At 42.1% G+C, this 17,773-nt stretch overlaps 1 protein-coding gene across 1 annotated transcript in view; it reads right to left on the reverse strand.

The window, feature by feature from the left end:
* The window catches only part of LOC115079488 (mucin-5AC-like), a 180,235-nt gene that overhangs the window by 24,423 nt on the left and 138,039 nt on the right, over positions 1-17,773 (reverse strand). The window contains exons 34-35 of the mRNA XM_029583112.1: positions 9,392-9,566; positions 8,850-9,100 (exon numbers count right to left, since the gene is read on the reverse strand). Of these exons, the coding sequence (XP_029438972.1) occupies positions 8,850-9,100; positions 9,392-9,566 (426 nt within the window). The remainder of the gene's footprint in view (positions 1-8,849; positions 9,101-9,391; positions 9,567-17,773) is intronic.

Genomic DNA, 17,773 nt, shown 5'->3' on the forward strand with positions numbered 1-17,773 from the left:
AAGCCGCGCGCCCCTTATAGAAAATTTTTCTTTGGTGTTTACTATATGGGAAGGAAAAGGAAAGTCAAGACTTGGACATCCTCACCGGCAACACCAGTTTTAAGGGGACCTATGGACTCTCATGTAATAAGTGGGGTAAGTAACCCTAATCGAACGGTTATCCCCGAAATATCCTTTTCATCGGGATCTACTGACAGCCCTGGGCCAGTGCAGCAACCTCAACCACAAACAGACAGTTTAATTTTCCCAATACAGAGTCTTCCCTCTGGTTCTGGGGAGGGGATAAATCCTGTTTTAATTACCTCTATTAATATCGGTAATATAGAGGAAGGTGGGGCTCAGGGAAGTTCAGGATACCAAGAGATGGTTCCAGAACATACTGATCCCCAAAACATCACTCTGGGGGATGTCTGGAAGGTCTTGGTTTCATTACAGAAATTTGTATCCAGTTCAATGGTTCAAAATAATAAGACAAATATGGAGATAAAAAATGTTTTAGAAATACATAATAATCGTTTGAACCAATTGGAGGAACAGGGAAAAATTATGACAACTCAGGTTGCCATAATACAGGATGCTAATAATTCATTCATAAAAGATGGTTTGGTGATTCACCGGCAAATAGAGAATCTAGAAAACTTTAATCGTAATAGAAATTTGAGACTCTTAAACTTTCCTCAAACTAGGTTACTATCTGCGATTGAGTTACTAAAAAAATATATGATAGAGATTTTAGCAATATCAACAATTGATGAATCCAATATTTCCAAGATTTACTATATACCTACTACTAGGTTAAGATATCAGGATGAAGAGGGTGGTATGGATGTTGTCCAAAATTCTCCAAATTTAACATCTTTTTTAGAATCATCAGCGGATGATATCCCGCAAAGGGCCACTCTTTTAGTTACATTTTGCAGGGAGAGGGACAAATATCTGGTCATGCAAAAATATTTTCAAAATAAAGATTTTTTGTTCTGTGGACAAAAGATCCAAATTTTTCCGGATGTCTCTCGACCTACACAACTTAGAAGAAAACAATTTTTGGCTTTAAAGCCAAGAGTGTTGTCTCTAGGGGCAACATTCTTATTAAAATTTCCCTGCAAATGTACAATTATTCATCAAAAGAATAAATTCATATTTCAAGATCCCTCTCATCTAGAATCTTTTCTAGTAAATAAAGAACAGGGTTGAGGTAAGAAATAGCTGCAATAAAAAAAAAATGTTTTGCTCCCTATTCATGTAAGATGGTACTTACAGATTTCTTTGTTTAAAAATACCTTTAAATATCCTCCCTTTATGAGGACTAAGAGTTGTTGTTAACACATATTTTAGGATGTAAGACTTGGAAGTACCTGTGTTACAAAACTGTTTCCTGATTTTGTACAAATGGAAATTTGTTTAAAAATCACAATAAAATATAAATTAAAAAAAAAAAAATCACTAGCAAATTGCCTTCCTTTGTTAGTAGGTGAGCCTGTAAAGCAGTGACTAACAGGCACAGCAGCCAAAAAGCTTTTGTTCTAAACTTTGATTAAAGGTTTTAGACACTCTATAAGAATTCAATCCACAGCAACCTCCTCAAACAAAATCTCAGAAAAAATGGACACTACTCCTCACACATGTTTCGGCTCCAATATCAGTGTCTTGGGATCCAGAAAGTAGCCATAGGCTGAATTAGAAAAATGCTTCGCTCTGATATGCTGGCTCTGTGGTCTCCTTGCTGACACGTCCTGATCACTCTATGACAAGGCTGTGAGGTCACATAGGACTCAACAGGAAGGGCAGGTTGTTATGGATACTTCCATAACTTTAATGGCCCATAGGAATCAATGGGGAACAAACAAATGAAACAAATAGGATATGCTTCATTCAGGGGATGGTCACCATTATTTTTGGGGACCCCATGAATGAAATAAACGGGATTCATTTGTTTAGGATGTCATATTTGTTTTAAACAAATGCACATCCCTACCATGGAGCCCTGCATGCCGTCTCTGACAGTGGCCAGACTGGGTCACAAATACCCATCAGATTCCAAATAGTTGATTTATTTCTCGTATTTCAGTCCCAGGGGATAAGCACAGGCTTTTCCAAGTCTGTTTGGCTAATAACCATTTATGGACTTTTCCTTCAGGTACTTGTTAGGTCCTCTTTTGAACCCCGTTATGTTAGTTGCCTTGACCACATCCTCTGGCAAGAGATTCCATAGCTTGACTGTGCAGTGAGTGAAAAAATACTTCCTACAATTTGTTTTAAATCTGATGGCTGCTAGTCCTAGAATTATTTGATTGGGTAAATAACTTATAACTGTACCCTATTTATCATTCAACCCCACTCAGAATGTTATAGATCTTAGCCATATGCCCTCTCTGTTGTAAGATACCTCACTTTCTAACCCAAAAGATTGAGGGAGAAAGAAATAAAGTAATGATCAGACCATAATACTGGCTGAAGCTAGATATCATTGCCAGTAACTGAGCATTACTAGGAGATATTAGTTGGTCCGGAAAGTTCCTTCTCTTTGTGTCGGGGTAGAGATCAATTGAAGAAGATCTAAACTTCTGAGACACTCCTGGAAATCTAAAAGAGTGGAAAAGGCTTTACAGTCCTTATGAAAATTCCGATCTCCCATATAATTAAAACCTTATCAAACTGTAATAAGAGGGCTGTAATGAAATCAGCCAGGGGAGATGAATCTTTGCTTACCACCCACGGGGGACAATTAAGAATCAAAGTGATCCAGTCCCGAAGTTTCACTACTAGGGCTTTTCACAGCCATTTCCAAGTTTAGTTCAAAAGGGTTTCAGAGCCAGTTGAGATTTATAAAATAAAATAACTCCTCCTCCTCCCTTTTCTTCTTTCTAACATCTTGATAAAAAGAATAGCCTGTTGGGCATATCAAATTTGGTAATGGGATATCCGATATGGATAACCAAGTCTCACTAAAACAAGATATCTAACACCCTCCCCCCCCCCCCCCAGTAAAGCTAAAATCATTTTTGTTTTATTGCATAATGATGCAGCATTAATATATGCTATTGCCAGTGTGGGATCAACCATTTTCCGAATTGCTATTATCAGGTCTAAGCTTTTCTGGATATTTACGATTTCTATCTCCCGCTTGTCCACACCTTTTTACCAGAAAGGGCTGCATGGGATAAGCACTATATTGTCCACTCCCAGTGAGGGTTGGTAAAACTGAATGAGTCATCACTAAAACAAGAGACTAGCTAAATGTGCTAACAAAAACCTCAAAGATCTTGGGCAAAGATCTTTGCTATGGCCTTTGCTGGCGAGCCCGACTTTGTAACAACCCCACAGGGTTCTGTTGTGACATCAGCAGTGGGGACGGTGTTACCCGCCTTTGATCCCCTTCACAAGAGTGAGCAGCTTGGTAAGTCAGTCTCTTAATTAAAGTGCAGGTAGGAAGGTGAGATGATAGTGAAACTAATGGGTGTGGGGTTTCTCCTCAGAAAGCCATGAGTAAACTGAATTACAATTACAATACAGTAAACCTTCCATACTGAAAAAGAGCACTAATTCACATAGTAAAAACCTTATCTATGAAAAGGCACCACTGCAAATATTTCACCATGTCCTAAACACCAATATACCTCCTATTAGGAAAACAGAACAAGGCAGGATGCTGTAGATCCCTATACAAACTACACACTAAAAAATTTCCCAAACAGAAGTAACATCTTTAAAAATAGCAGACAAATTAAAAGCATCCAATAATTAAAACTAGTAAGAATTAAAAAAAACAAAACCCTCTGCTTTACATACCTGGGAACTTTTGATTTCCAGTCACCCTGAGATTTCCATGATTAGTGCGGGTGGTGGTGGTGGAGGGGAGAGCAAGTGAATTTTCTTTTCCCTCTCTCTTACACAAGTTGTTTCATGCTCATACGTGCTCACATACACATAGATACTCTCACACTTGCTCTCTCATATATACATAAGCTTTCACCCACATGCTTTCATACAGACACATGTTCTCACCCTCACATCTGATCTCATATTTGCTCTTTCACCACACACACACACACACACTCTCATACTTGCTTTCACACACATGCTTGCTCTTTCACTCACTCAACACATGCTTTCTCATACATAAACATGCTCTCACCCATGCACAGATGCTCTCATAAAAACATAAGAACATGCCATACTGGGTCAGACCAAGGGTCCATCAAGCCCAGCATCCTGTTTCCAAGAGTGGCAAATCCAGGCTACAAGCACCTGGGAAGTACCCAACAACTAAGTTTATTCCACGCTACTGATGCTAGTAATAGCAGTGTCTATTTTCTAAGTCAACTCCAAGAACTTATCCAAACCTTTTTTAAACCCAGCTACACTAACTGCACTAACCACATCCCCTGGCAACAAATACCAGAGTTTAATTGTATGTTAAGTGAAAAATAATTTTCTCCAATTAGTTTTAAATGTGCCACATGCAAACTTCATGGAGTGCCCCCTAGTCCTTCTATTATCCAAAAGAGAAAATAATCGATTGATATTTACCCATTCTAGACCTCTCATGATTTTAAACATCTCTATCATATCCCCCCTCAGCCGTCTCTTCTCCAAGCTGAAAAGTCCTAACCTCTTCAGCCTTTCCTCATAGGGGAGCTGTCCCATCCCCTTTATCATTTTGGTCGCCCTTCTCTGTACCTTCTCTCCATCGCATTCCACTGTATACCCTTTTCCACTGAGAAAATTGTCAGTTTAACCCTACATAACGCAAAGGAATTTAAAAAGGCACTGAAAACTCATTTATTTCAAATAGCTTTTAAAGATATGATAACTCCCAGTTTGAAATAACAATACTAGATGAGCATTGTATATTTAGTGTTTTCTTATTTATATAAACGTTTAAGTTAATTACTTTTTATATGATCTTCTGTTCTTTGAGTTTTTATAAAGTGGTTGCCAATTTTTTTCTTTTTACTATTACAAGTTATATCATTGATAATGACTCCCTTTGTATTTTTATTCTCACTTATTGTATCTTCTTGTTTTAATTTTTGTTTTTTGATTTCACTATTATTATATAATTACTCTCCTATTTTATGTTATTATTGTAAACCGCTTTGAACAGTAATATCACTGAAAAAACGGTATAGAAATGTTTTAAATAAATAAATAATAAATAAATACTTTCTGTTTCCTTTCTTTTAACCAGTTTGTAATCCACAAATGGACATCGCTACCTATCCCATGATTTTTACTTTTCTTAGAAGTCTCTCAAGAGGAACTTTGTCAGATGCCTTCTGAAAATCCAAATACACTACATCCACCGGTTCACCTATATCTTCAACCTATCCAAAGCGAAGAGTGATCTGAAATAACTGGATTACCTATTTCTGCCTTAGCTATATTTGGAAACACCCCCTGGGAAATTAAAATATAGTCAATCCTGGAAATTGAAATTTGGGCCCATGAAATGTAAGTAAATTCTTTAACTTCTGGGTGAAGCACCTGCCATACATCTAAAAGTTGTAATTCCTTGCAGACAAAGCCTATCCCCTTTCCCTTCATTTCCGAATGTTGTTATTTATTGGGAATTTATCCATCCTAGGATCGCTTATACCAATTAAAGTCCCCTATCAAAAATAAAAATCGTTTTACATTCATTATATGGGTACTCACCACAGTAACAAAGAATTTATGATTATATTTATTTGGAGTATATAGACTACATTTTCTTTTCAGCTTACCGGTAAAAAAAGAAAGTACCTCCCCCTGAGTCCTATATCACTTTTTCCTTGTGTACATGTATGTTATATATTAGTTTGGTAACCACAGCTTTCTTTCTATCCGCGGCTGCAGAGAAATATCAGCTGCTGCAGAGAAATATCAGCTACCAACCCAGTACCATCACAGTTTCCCACCCTCTGTCGTAGACAGGTGAGCTTCTTGTAAGCAAACCACAGATATTCAGGATCTGTTCAATGCCTTCGAGACATTCTTCCTTTTAATAGGAGATCCTAGCCCATTAACATTTCAGAAAATGAATCTCAAACTGTCAACCATTTCTAACTGAACTAACCAGGTCCTCTGGCAACAAATTCCAGAGTTTAATTGTGCTTTGAGTGAAGAAGAACTTTCTCCGATTAGTTTTAAATGTGCCACATGCTGACTTTATGGAGTGCCCCCGAGTCTTTCTATAGCCCTTCTCTGTACCTTCTCCATCGCAATTATATCTTTTTTGAGATGCGGCAACCAGAATTGTACACAGTATTCAAGGTGCGGTCTCGCCATGGAGCGATACAGAGGCATTATGACATTTTCCGTTTTATTCACCATTCCCTTTCTAATATTCTGTTTGCTTTTTTGACTGCTGCAGCACACTGAGCTGACAATTTCAATGACGCCTAGATCTCTGTTCCATGTATCCGTCTCCTGGGGCGACAGTTAAGTTCTCTGTAAACCGGTGCGATATGTATTCTATACAGGAACATCGGTATATAAAAATACAAAATAAATAAATAAATAGATCTCTTTCTTGGGTGGTAGTACCTAATATGGAACCTAACATTATGTAACTATAGCATGGGTTATTTTTCCCTATATGCATCACCTTGCACTTATCCACATTAAATTTCATCTGCCATTTTGATGCCCAATTTTCCAGTCTCACAAGGTCTTCCTGCAATTTATCACAATCTGCTTGTGATTTAACTACTCTGAACAACTTTGTATCCTCTGCAAATTTGATTACTTCACTTGTCATATTTCTTTCCAGATCATTTATAAATATATTGAAAAGTAAGGGTCCCAATACAGATCCCTGAGGCACTCCACTGCCCACTCCCACTGAGAAAATTGTCCATTTAATCCTACTCTCTGTTTCCTGTCTTTTAGCCAGTTTGTAATCCACGAAAGGACATCGCCACCTATCCCATGACTTTTTACTTTTCCTAGAAGCCTCTCATGAGGAACTTTATCAAACGCCTTCTGAAAATCCAAGTACACTACATGCTCATGCTCAGGCACATGCATAGATGCTCTGACACACATATAGATGCCCTCAAATGATCTTACACGCATGTGTGAGTGCTTTCAAGCACACATACTCACACATGCTCACACAGATGCTCTCTCATACATCCGCACATGCTTTAATCATATGCATTGTCAATCAGGCCTGTCTCCCATTTCTGATGCGGCTGTGAGAGGGATAAGTTCAGCAGGCAGATGGAGCCTCTTTTCTTCTGCTGCTGCTGGGCCCCTTCTTCTTTGCTGCCAGTGGGTTGGGCTCCGCCACCAGACACAAGGGCTCCTCTTCCTCCTTCTTCTGCTAGCAGGTTGAGCTCTGCCAGTGGTTCATGGGACTCTCCTTTTTTTTGGCCACTGGTGGGGGTGGGGGGGGTGTGAGAACCTGCCAAATGTTTAGCTAAAAGTGAATTAGGCAGCAAGGTGAGGCAGCTGCCAGGCATTTTGGGGGGCACTCACCCTGCCTCATTATAGAAGTGCCCCTGCATTTACCCATCTAACCAATGATTTACCTGGCTAAATTGGCCTATCTAAAAATTGCCTTCCTCTGCTTAGTTAAAAGTACAGAAGAGCTATCACGCTATGTACACTTTTAACTATATTAAAGAAAGATGAGCTGAGGGTTGTGCAGAAGGAAGGTTGGAAAATACGGCATGGAGATTGAATTTTCAAATCCATGTGCATTGTTTTGCATGAAAATGTTGTTCACACAAAAATCAGGTACAAAGACCACAAGTACTTTTGACCATAGATCTTGCAGACAATTTTCACAGGGAAACTACTGGCATGCAGCTAGGTAGGTTTTTTGAAAATTGCTGTCTTAATTCCTTAGATAAAAGTGTATGCTTGGTACCAGTTTAATTCCCACAACTGTGGGTTATCACGAGGGAACTCTGGTCTAGGGGCATTGGACACTCAGTGTTTACCTGTGATTTATACTGTTATAGATGCTAAACCAGGAATTCAGGCTGTGTTGGAATCTGACAACTGGTTTATTTATAAAAGTGGCATGTCGCCAAGATGGCGGTTACTACCCCAAACCAAAAATGCCTGATACTTCACTTTCAATGCATATCCAGCATGGCTCTCTGCTTCAACGGCAGGGGGAATGGAGAAAAGATGATTTCTAGTCAGACAACTACCAACAAGGTCTGAATTACATAGTCTGGGTAAAACAAATAAGCATGGGTGTAGCTTGCTTGTTACGGCAGTTACTACCCCGAATCAAGCCTGATACTTTACTTGGAATACATATCCAGCGCAGCTCACTGCTTCAGCGGCAGGGTTTATGATTTGTATTCAAACGACCAACAAGGACTGAGTTGCACACAGGCTGGGTAAACAAGCATGGGAGTAGCTTGCTTATTATGGCGGTTACTACCCCAAATCAATTAGCTAGATACTTCACTTAGATGCAGTTCCAGCACTGCTATCTACGATGTCAGGGGTGGAAGGGAAATAGAACCAAAAAAGTTATTTAAAGGGACAAGAGTAACAGAAAAGTATGAAAAAAAAAATGTGAAAGCTTGCTGGGCAGACTGGATGGACCGTTTGGTCTTCTTCTGCCATCATTTCTATGTTTCTATGTTTCTATGTGATTGAAGAGTGAGTAATTAATAAATTAGGACAAGAAAATAAGATTTTTCACAGTGATTCATATCTCTTACTTCACTTCATGTAACGTTCTGGATATAAAGTATTGTATATTCAATTTGGGACCATCTCAATACTGTACATGGTCCAGTCGCTAGAAGTGTGAACCCACTTCTCAAAAGTGAATGGATTTCAAACTTTTTAAGAGGGTAAAGCCATTGTTTGTGAAAGATGTAAAACCAATTACATACCCTGTTAGTCATCTGTCCATTAAACATTACACGAGTCAATATTATTTCAGTGGATTTATAGTAAATGATGAGAGACTGAGGGCAGGAAAGACCATCCTCTGCATCACAGAAGTGATTGTCAATATAAACACTGAAGTTGTTATATCTTGGTGTGATCTCTTTCACCAAGACGTAGGTACAATTGTCAAGGAATGTATAATAGGTTCCATCAAAAGTAACGTAGTGAGGATCTCCCCAACCACTGCAGACACCTAACAGGGAGAAAAAGTGAAAAGTTCAAAAGCAATGTTATACATTAGGCTATTAAAAGCAGAAATGTCAAGAGCAATTCTAAAAATGGTATGAGGCTGGAGACAAAATCTACTAACTGGCCAAAAGAAGAAAACCAGAATCCAATATAATATGATTCTTAGGTTCTGATCAAGTTACAGAAAAAAAAAGGATAAAAATATGATCTGGGAACCTAGAAAGAATGACTTTTGCATGCATTGATAGTATTCTAGGCATTTTCTTTGCTACATTCACTGTGTTTGTGCACTTACATTCACATTCATAATGGAAACAGCAACCATCCTCGCTGTAGACTTTGACTGGTGGGAACCCACTTTCACAGGTAATTAACTTTACAGCTGGGCATTCCACAGATTTAAGAGTAACCACATTGTTTCCCCTGCATGTCGCTATGGTGCAGTTGTCTATTAGCCAAGTCTCATTTATCTGTAATGGAAAAGGAGATAATCACTCAATACTTTCAAAATCCTTCTGGAATCAATACTGAATTCAGAAGTCAGCACTAGAAGATAGCATCAGAGCCATAGTCTTTTAGTTCAAGTTAGAAAGATGTTTCACATAACTAATTTGTAAATAGGAGATCATTATTTGTTAAAGCCAAAGGGACTGTGTAAACATGCCATTTAAGACATTAGCTACAAAGACTAGATTGGTTTTAAGCTGCTCTGTCTCTTTTTAAAATAAAGTCTCCTTGCATGCAGGCCCACAACCATTGTCTTTTTTTTTTTTTTAAAGGATCATCATGTAACTGAAGGAGTTCGATTCCATGAACCCCTAAAGACTGCACAGCGGAGACGCTTCTCGTCGCACCATGCCCGCAGTGAAACGCACAACCATCTTGATTTACTAACATTTGCAACGCAAACGGAACCTAATGCGCAGTGACGTACTGACGTTCTCACGCACTAACATTTAGTGAAACGTAACTCCATTTTGGAATAATAATTTGTATTGTATTAATACAAACGCCGCCGTAAAATGTCTAACCCGTCAATTAAATGACGAAACAATAGTCTGATCATAAGCTACACCTACTAAAGACCACGCTAGCTATTGCTTGTTCAGCAGTTTGTAAATTGTTTGTTCAGCAAAACCAGAACGCATGTGTGAAAGATAAGAGCTGTAAAAATATATAAAGGTTTGCTCCAAAGGGGGCGTGGCATGCAGTTGTACTAAGCCGTTGTCTTAGCTGCATCTTGCTGGCAATAAAAGTTTATCTTTACGGATCAGTTGTCTGGGCCTCCTTACTGACGAAAAAGAGACGGTTACATTGGCGAGCCAGCCAGGAGGTACCGGAGACGCTATTTTAGCTCTCCAGAAGGTCCGGTAGTTTGGTGGCGGAGCAGTCCCCCAGACTTACCTGGTGAGTGGCCACCGCTGAGTTCAGCGATCAGGTTTCTGAGGGGACCGTTCCACAGAAATTCTGCTGGGACCTCTGGGTTGATGATCCGGGAAGAAGGCTTTCACGACGATCGGAAGACCCCTGCAGGCGAGTATTATGGGTACATGGAAATAAGTAAAGAATAGATAAGGAAATAACCGGTCCATCATCGGCGGACCGAGGGGGCCTTGATCACACCCCACGCAGTGTGCTAGTAGGAATTACGTTCCGAAGACCACGCGCATGAACAGGAAAAATTACAAGTAAAGCATATGTTAGTGGGAATAGGTTTCTTGTTGTGTGAAAGAGAGTGAATGGCCTCGCAGTTCTAGGCCGGGCTGACCGCGTCCTAGTCGGGGCGATTGTGAACCTTTTGTGTCTGACGGATACGGACCCCTTACCTATCCGTCTTCCCTTCCCTTCTTTGTCTGTGAATTCTATCCTGATGGGAGGGAGCGGTTCGACTCCATTAAAAGTCATGACGGAACACTATAGCGAGGTGTTCGATGACCATAAATGTACAAAGCCCGGAAGGATTCAACGATGCACCCATAGGTGGCCCAGTTTGTGTGTAAATTGGCCTCCGGCAGGAACTTTCAATTTCCAAACGGCCACAAGGGTCCAGAAAATAGTTATACGAGAAGGGAATCCGGGTTGCCCTGAGGATATACCGTACATAACCGCTTGGATTGCAGTTATTGAAAATCCTCCGGCGTGAGCAAAAAAGCTAGTAGAGGGAGCCGCCCTTGTAATGGTAACTCAAGTACGCAAGATGGGGGACCGGAAGTCCCCAAACCGGAAGAGAAAGGGAAAGGTGGCCATATTGGAACCTAAAGAGCATGCGTCATCAGCGGCGGCCATATTTGTAGTGCAAGGGAGTTCACGGACTCCAGAAAAAAAAATTAAACCCTTGCCGTCCGCAGCACTGCCCGACGCTGAAAATATCTTGCCGCCACCATATGCCCCTAGTTGCCCCCTCACATATCCTACGCCACCGAGTCCCCAAGTCCCCTCCAATGCGCAAGCCGATCCTAGAGTGGCACCGGCTCATGAAGAACAACGAGAAGAACAACCTGAAGCGGCAACCGCAAAGGTAGAAAGCGGCAGCGAGCCGTCCGCGGCCGACAGAACTCGCAGTAAAACTCAAGCCGCAACAAGTTTACAATTACCAATTAGAGAAACATCAACCGTAGTTCCTGTAGTCCCGACTGAGGAAAACGAATATCGCACTACGCAAACAATAAAACTATTCACTTACATACCTTTTACATCCAGCGATCTTTTCAATTGGAAACAGCTTGGGCCATCATACGCTGAAAAACCAGAACAGATGATAGACTTTTTACGGGGCATTTTCGCAGCCCACAATCCCAACTGGGCTGACGTTCGGCATCTAGCCTCCATTCTTTTTACCACAGAAGAACGCCGACAAATACAATTAAACATGGAAGAGGCAGCCCGATTAGGAGCCGGGTCAGATGGACGTCCCGACGACGCAGTGAGAGACTTAGCCCCGACTGCAGACCCCAACTGGGATTTCCAGACCGCGGCAGGGCGGGAGCGCATCGCCGCCTATCAGATTGCGTTTCTTGAAGCCTTAAAGAAAGGAAAGCAGAAAGCTGTGAACATGGGAAAAATCAAAGACGTGGTGCAAAGGAGAGACGAGTCTCCCGGAAACATTTTGGAGCGATTGATGGATGCATATCGTCAATACAGCCTGTTTGATCCAGAGGATCCCAAGTACCAATCCATTATACTGATGAGCTTCGTTGGGCAGTCCTGCCCAGACATTCGCCGGAAGTTGCAGAAACAGGAAGGGTTTGAGGGAATGAATATCAGCCAATTAAAAGCCATGGCCGATAAAGTTTATGTAAACCGAGAACCGGATGGAGACATGAAGGAAAAGAAAGAAACTAGAAAGTTAAGAGAAAGTGTCAGTTTGTTAGCCGCAGCGTTGGAAGAAACTAATTTCGGGAACCCGTCCAGGCAGTATCACGGGTATCCCGGACTCCGAGGAAGAGGCAGATCGCCCTCTAGAGGGCTGCCAAGAGGACGAGCAAATAGAGGAGGATTGTCTAGAGGCGGAAGAATGCCATTGGGAACCAATCAATGCGCATATTGTAAACAAGAAGGGCATTGGAAGGCTGAGTGTCCGGAGTCCCTGCATACAAGGCAGGAAGGATATACTCCGTCCAAACCTAAGGAAGCAGAATGGCAGATGGCCGTAGGCGAAACTTCCGGCGAAGACAGTGAAGCATGACTAAGCAGGGGAGAACTTCCCATTGACCCCCTGGTGGAAATAAGAGTAGGAGCTGAAACATTTAAAGGATTGTTAGACACGGGGGCGCAAAGATCTGTAATGACCACAGCCATCACTACACCAACTTCGAAAAACATCTCCATAGTAGGAGCCTCTGGAAAGCCACTAGTCGCCCCCTTTCTCCAGAAACGGCAGGTGACCGTTGGAGGACAATTAGTATCCCATCAATTCCTTTACGTGCCGGGGTGCCCAGTACCACTCATAGGGAGAGACCTCTTGTGTAAATTAAGAGCTACCTTGCAATTCGAGCCCACCGGTGAAATCAAGGCATCCTTTGCTAATAATCCAGTCTCTCTCATTTGTCCACTCCAAGAGGAATGGAGGCTACATCTCCCCGTTGTCGAACAAATCACTCAACATCGATATGAAGTGAATACTCCCCTCAACGAACAACGAAGACAGTTAATGGATAACGTGCCCAAGGTGTGGTCCGAACAGAACCCGGGAGGAATAGCTATCGACGCTACCCCCATATGGATAGAAATGAAACAGAATGCACAGGTGATCAATCAACCTCAATACCCCATTCCATATATGGCCCGGCAGGGAATTCAGATACACTTGCAAAGACTGTATGATTTGGGTATTCTCAGGCGAATCCGATCTGTGTGGAACACCCCTCTGTTGCCCGTAAAGAAACCCGGTTCTTCTGATTACCGACCTGTACAAGATTTACGGAAAGTGAACAATCAAGTAGCAGATCTAGTAGCCCTCGTACCAAATCCATACTCAATCTTGGCTCAAGTTTCCCCTACATCCAAGTGGTACAGTGTTATTGATCTCAAAGATGCTTTCTTCTCCGTTCCAGTAGCAGAAGAATGCCAGAAGATCTTTGCCTTCACATGGGAAAATGCACAAACTGGAATCAAGCAGCAGTACACATGGACTCGCTTACCGCAAGGATTTAAGCACTCACCCACGATGTTCGGGGAGCAACTGGCAAAAGACTTGAAGATGTACCAAGTCATGTATGGGCCAGTAATACAGTATGTGAATGACCTTCTGTTGTTTCGTGAAACGTATCACGAATGTGCAGTAGCCACTCTCCACCTGCTAAAGACGTTGTACTCAAAAGGATACCGTGCAAGTAAAAAGAAGGCGCAAATTTGTGAACTGGAAGTAGAGTACTTGGGCTTCCAAATCCGGGAAGGTACCCGTTGTCTTGGAATATCCCGTACCAGTTCAATACGAGGTCAACCTGTACCCACTTGTAAGAAAGAGCTCCGAGCGTTCCTTGGAGCTGCTGGATATTGCAGGCTGTGGATTGCTAACTATGCTGTTATTGCCCAGTCCCTGTACGACAAGCTGCGGGGAAAGGAGGCAGAATCTCAGCCTTTTCAGTGGGAAAAACATGAACTAACAAGCTTAAAACAACTAAAAGATGCCTTGAGTGAACCCCCTGCTCTGGGATTGCCAGATGTCATGAAACCATTTCATCTATACGTTGATGAGAAGAAAGGAATGGCCATTGGGGTATTGACTCAAACTCTAGGCTCATGGGAGCGACCTGTTGCATATCTGTCAAAAGGAATGGACAATGTTGCAAAAGGATGGCCAGGTTGTCTTCGAAGCATTGCGGCTGCATGCTTACTCATTCCAGAAGCAGTTAAATTAACCTTTGGTCAAACCCTGAACATAACAACTCCTCACACCATTCAAGGACTACTAGAAACGCATGGACCAAAATGGATGACTAACTCACGTCTTGTAAAATACCAAGCTTTACTGTGTGAAACACCTGAAATTCAGATACAAGACAGTAAAAATTTGAACCCGGCCACTCTTATGCCGGCACCTGAACCAGTTGCCCATGACTGTGAAGAAATCATGACCACCGTACACTCCAGTAGACCAGACCTGAGAGATCAACCTTGGCAAGGGGCATGGACTCTATTCACTGACGGAAGTAGCCAAGTTGTTGATGGAATTCGGGTCGCTGGCTATGCTGTAGTCTCTGAGGATGACATCATTGAAGCTGAATCCCTACCTCCCGGGACTTCAGCACAAAAAGCTGAACTAATCGCTCTCACTCGAGCTCTGCAATTGGCAGAAGGACAGACTGTGAATATCTACACAGATTCCAAATATGCTTTCCTCACCATCCAAGTACATGGAGCCTTATACAAAGAACGAGGATTTCTCACCGCCGAAGGAAAGCAATTGGCTAATGCGTCCGAAATACATCAACTGCTAAATGCTGTATGGGCACCACAGAAAGTAGCTGTTATGCATTGTAAAGCCCACACAGGAAAATCAGATCCTGTGGCAAAAGGAAACCAATGGGCAGATAAAGCAGCGAAAGAAGCAGCCCGTGCACATTTATCAAACACCTCAATTACAACCTATCCACTTCTACAATTCCCAACAGAAACTCCTGCCTATTCTACGGAAGAAAATGATTGGGCACAGACTGAGAAGCTCCACAACCGCGATGGCTGGTGGATTCTGCAAGATAACAAAATATGGATACCTGAAGCATTAGCTTGGACTATTGTCAAGGAAGCCCACAACAAAACCCACCTGGGTCGAGATGCATTAATAAAACTGTTGGGAAAACGTACTACATCAATAAAATCGTACAATTAACAAAACATGCTATCAGTCAATGCATCACATGTGCAAGAAACAATCCTAGAACCGGACCTGGTCCTATACCTGGACATATTCTAAGAGGGACTACACCATTTCAAGTTTGTCAAATTGATTTTACTCACATGACTCCATCTAAAGGCTATAAAGCAATGTTGGTGGCAGTCTGTACTTATACTGGCTGGATCGAAGCAACACCGACACGAACCGAGACTGCTTAAGGAAGTTGTGTCTCTGCTCCTTCACCAAATCTTACCACGCTACGGATTACCAAGGCAAATAAATTCAGACAATGGACCAGCTTTCACCAGTGAAGTCATTCAAAAACTGAGTCGAATTCTGGGTATCAAATGGCATCTGCACTGCGCATGGCGACCACAAAGCAGTGGAGCTGTTGAACGGGCTAACAGAACTCTGAAAAATCAGATAGCTAAATTATGCCAAGAAACAAGGACCAAATGGCCAGATATTCTACCTTTAGCTTTGCTGCATGTCCGGTGTAGTCCAAGAAGATCCGGTCTGACCCCTTATGAAATGATGTATGCAAGACCTCCACCTCTCCCCTCTTTTCCTGAATTGCTGCAGATACAAGGGGAGTTGTCCCTTAGTAACCAGCTCAAAGGACTATATAACACAGTCATTGCCATCCAGAATTACACCTGTGACATTGAACCAATTGTCTTGCTGACCCCAGTTCATCCATTTCAAATTGGAAATTCTGTATGGGTAAAGGACTGGGATGAATCAGATTTCCTCAAACCGCGATGGAAGGGTCCATACACAGTGTTACTAACTACTCCTACTGCTGTAAAGGTCTCTGAATGCCCTTCATGGATTCACTGGACCCGCTTGAAACCTGCTGCCTCCAATTGGCAGGTCTCCAGTATAGGAGACAACAAGTTAAAGTTCACTTACAACAGGCAGCAAATTAGTCCAGTGTAAATGACTTCAGTACTTTACCATAAGAGTACTAACATATACATTTTTCTTCCTTTCAGAATCAATCAACTGATCTCCCAACCAGGCAAAGCATAAGTTGCCTACCAAATACCACCTGCCATGAGACACAGTCTTTTTCAAGTCGTTCTACTAATCTCATGTTCCTCAACTACATCTCTTGTCCTGCCACTAAGCAAGAACTGCACAGAATGCATCAAATCAATCCGTACTACAACTCCAGATGGATTCCAGGTTGTCTCCACCATTATACACCAATCTCAGCCACCCACTTCTTGTGCAACGCAACCTGCATGCGCACTAAATACTACTCAAGGATATCAGGCATTTCACCGATGCCTAGAGGGTGACAAGGTCATTTGTCACACGCCAACAACTCCCAAGTACTACAACATCACCCTAACTGCTGGATTGCCAAAAAGCTATACCTCCAATATAGTTCCCGAAGGGAAGGGAATCCTGTATTATATCAACTCAACAAAAATTCTCATGGGAAGTGGGTCAAGCGTTACCATCACTTTCGACGCATGCGAAGCAATTGATAAACATCCAAATGCCCTTCATTGTGGATCTCAATCCTGGAAAGACTCCTATGTTCACAACCACAAGTACCTTTGCCCGTACAACCGAGCCGCCAACCCATCCAGTTGGGCACCGTGTCAAGGGGACCTGATTTTGTCAGGTTGGGCTCTAGTATGTGACTATACAGGAGGAGGCTATCATGGCTGCCACGGCATTGGCAGATTAACAGCAGTAACTGGTAATATTGTTTCCGTGCAATGGCCAATACGTGGTGAAGGATCCCCCTGGCAAGATACTTGGGGATTTGGCATCGACGGAACTGGGAAAGATCCAATGACTTACATCACGATCACCCAGCGTAGAGACAAGCCTCGCCCAGTTATTCACCAGACAACTGTGGTTGGTTATCAATCCTTCTTTGATGAGATATCCCACGTATCAGAAGAATTGAAAAAGCATGCCTTCTCAAATCAAGCAAAGAATATGTTTGTGAATCTGGCTGAGAACATAGCTCTCTCTCTCGAAGTTAAAAATTGCTTTGTCTGCGGAGGCACAGGCACAGGAGAGCAATGGCCTTGGGAAGCCAAAGAGGTCTTCCAGACCGACATCGACCACTTAAATACAACTATATCCTACAAACGAAAGACGCATCCATACGAGTGGGCTCTCCAAACAGATGTTATTGGCAGACAATGTATATCACGACAACATTCCCGAATCTACACCACCTCTGTTGGCAATTCACCATGTACGGGAGTCCTAACTGCCAACATAACCAAATTCACCTGGTGGCAAACAGAGAATTTGACTATGCCCACTGTTTTATGGACAGAACCAACTTTAAACAAAACATGGACTGCTGCT

The sequence above is a fragment of the Rhinatrema bivittatum genome, chromosome 17 (genome assembly GCF_901001135.1).
Source record: "Rhinatrema bivittatum chromosome 17, aRhiBiv1.1, whole genome shotgun sequence".
NCBI classification, from domain to species: Eukaryota; Metazoa; Chordata; class Amphibia; order Gymnophiona; family Rhinatrematidae; genus Rhinatrema; species Rhinatrema bivittatum.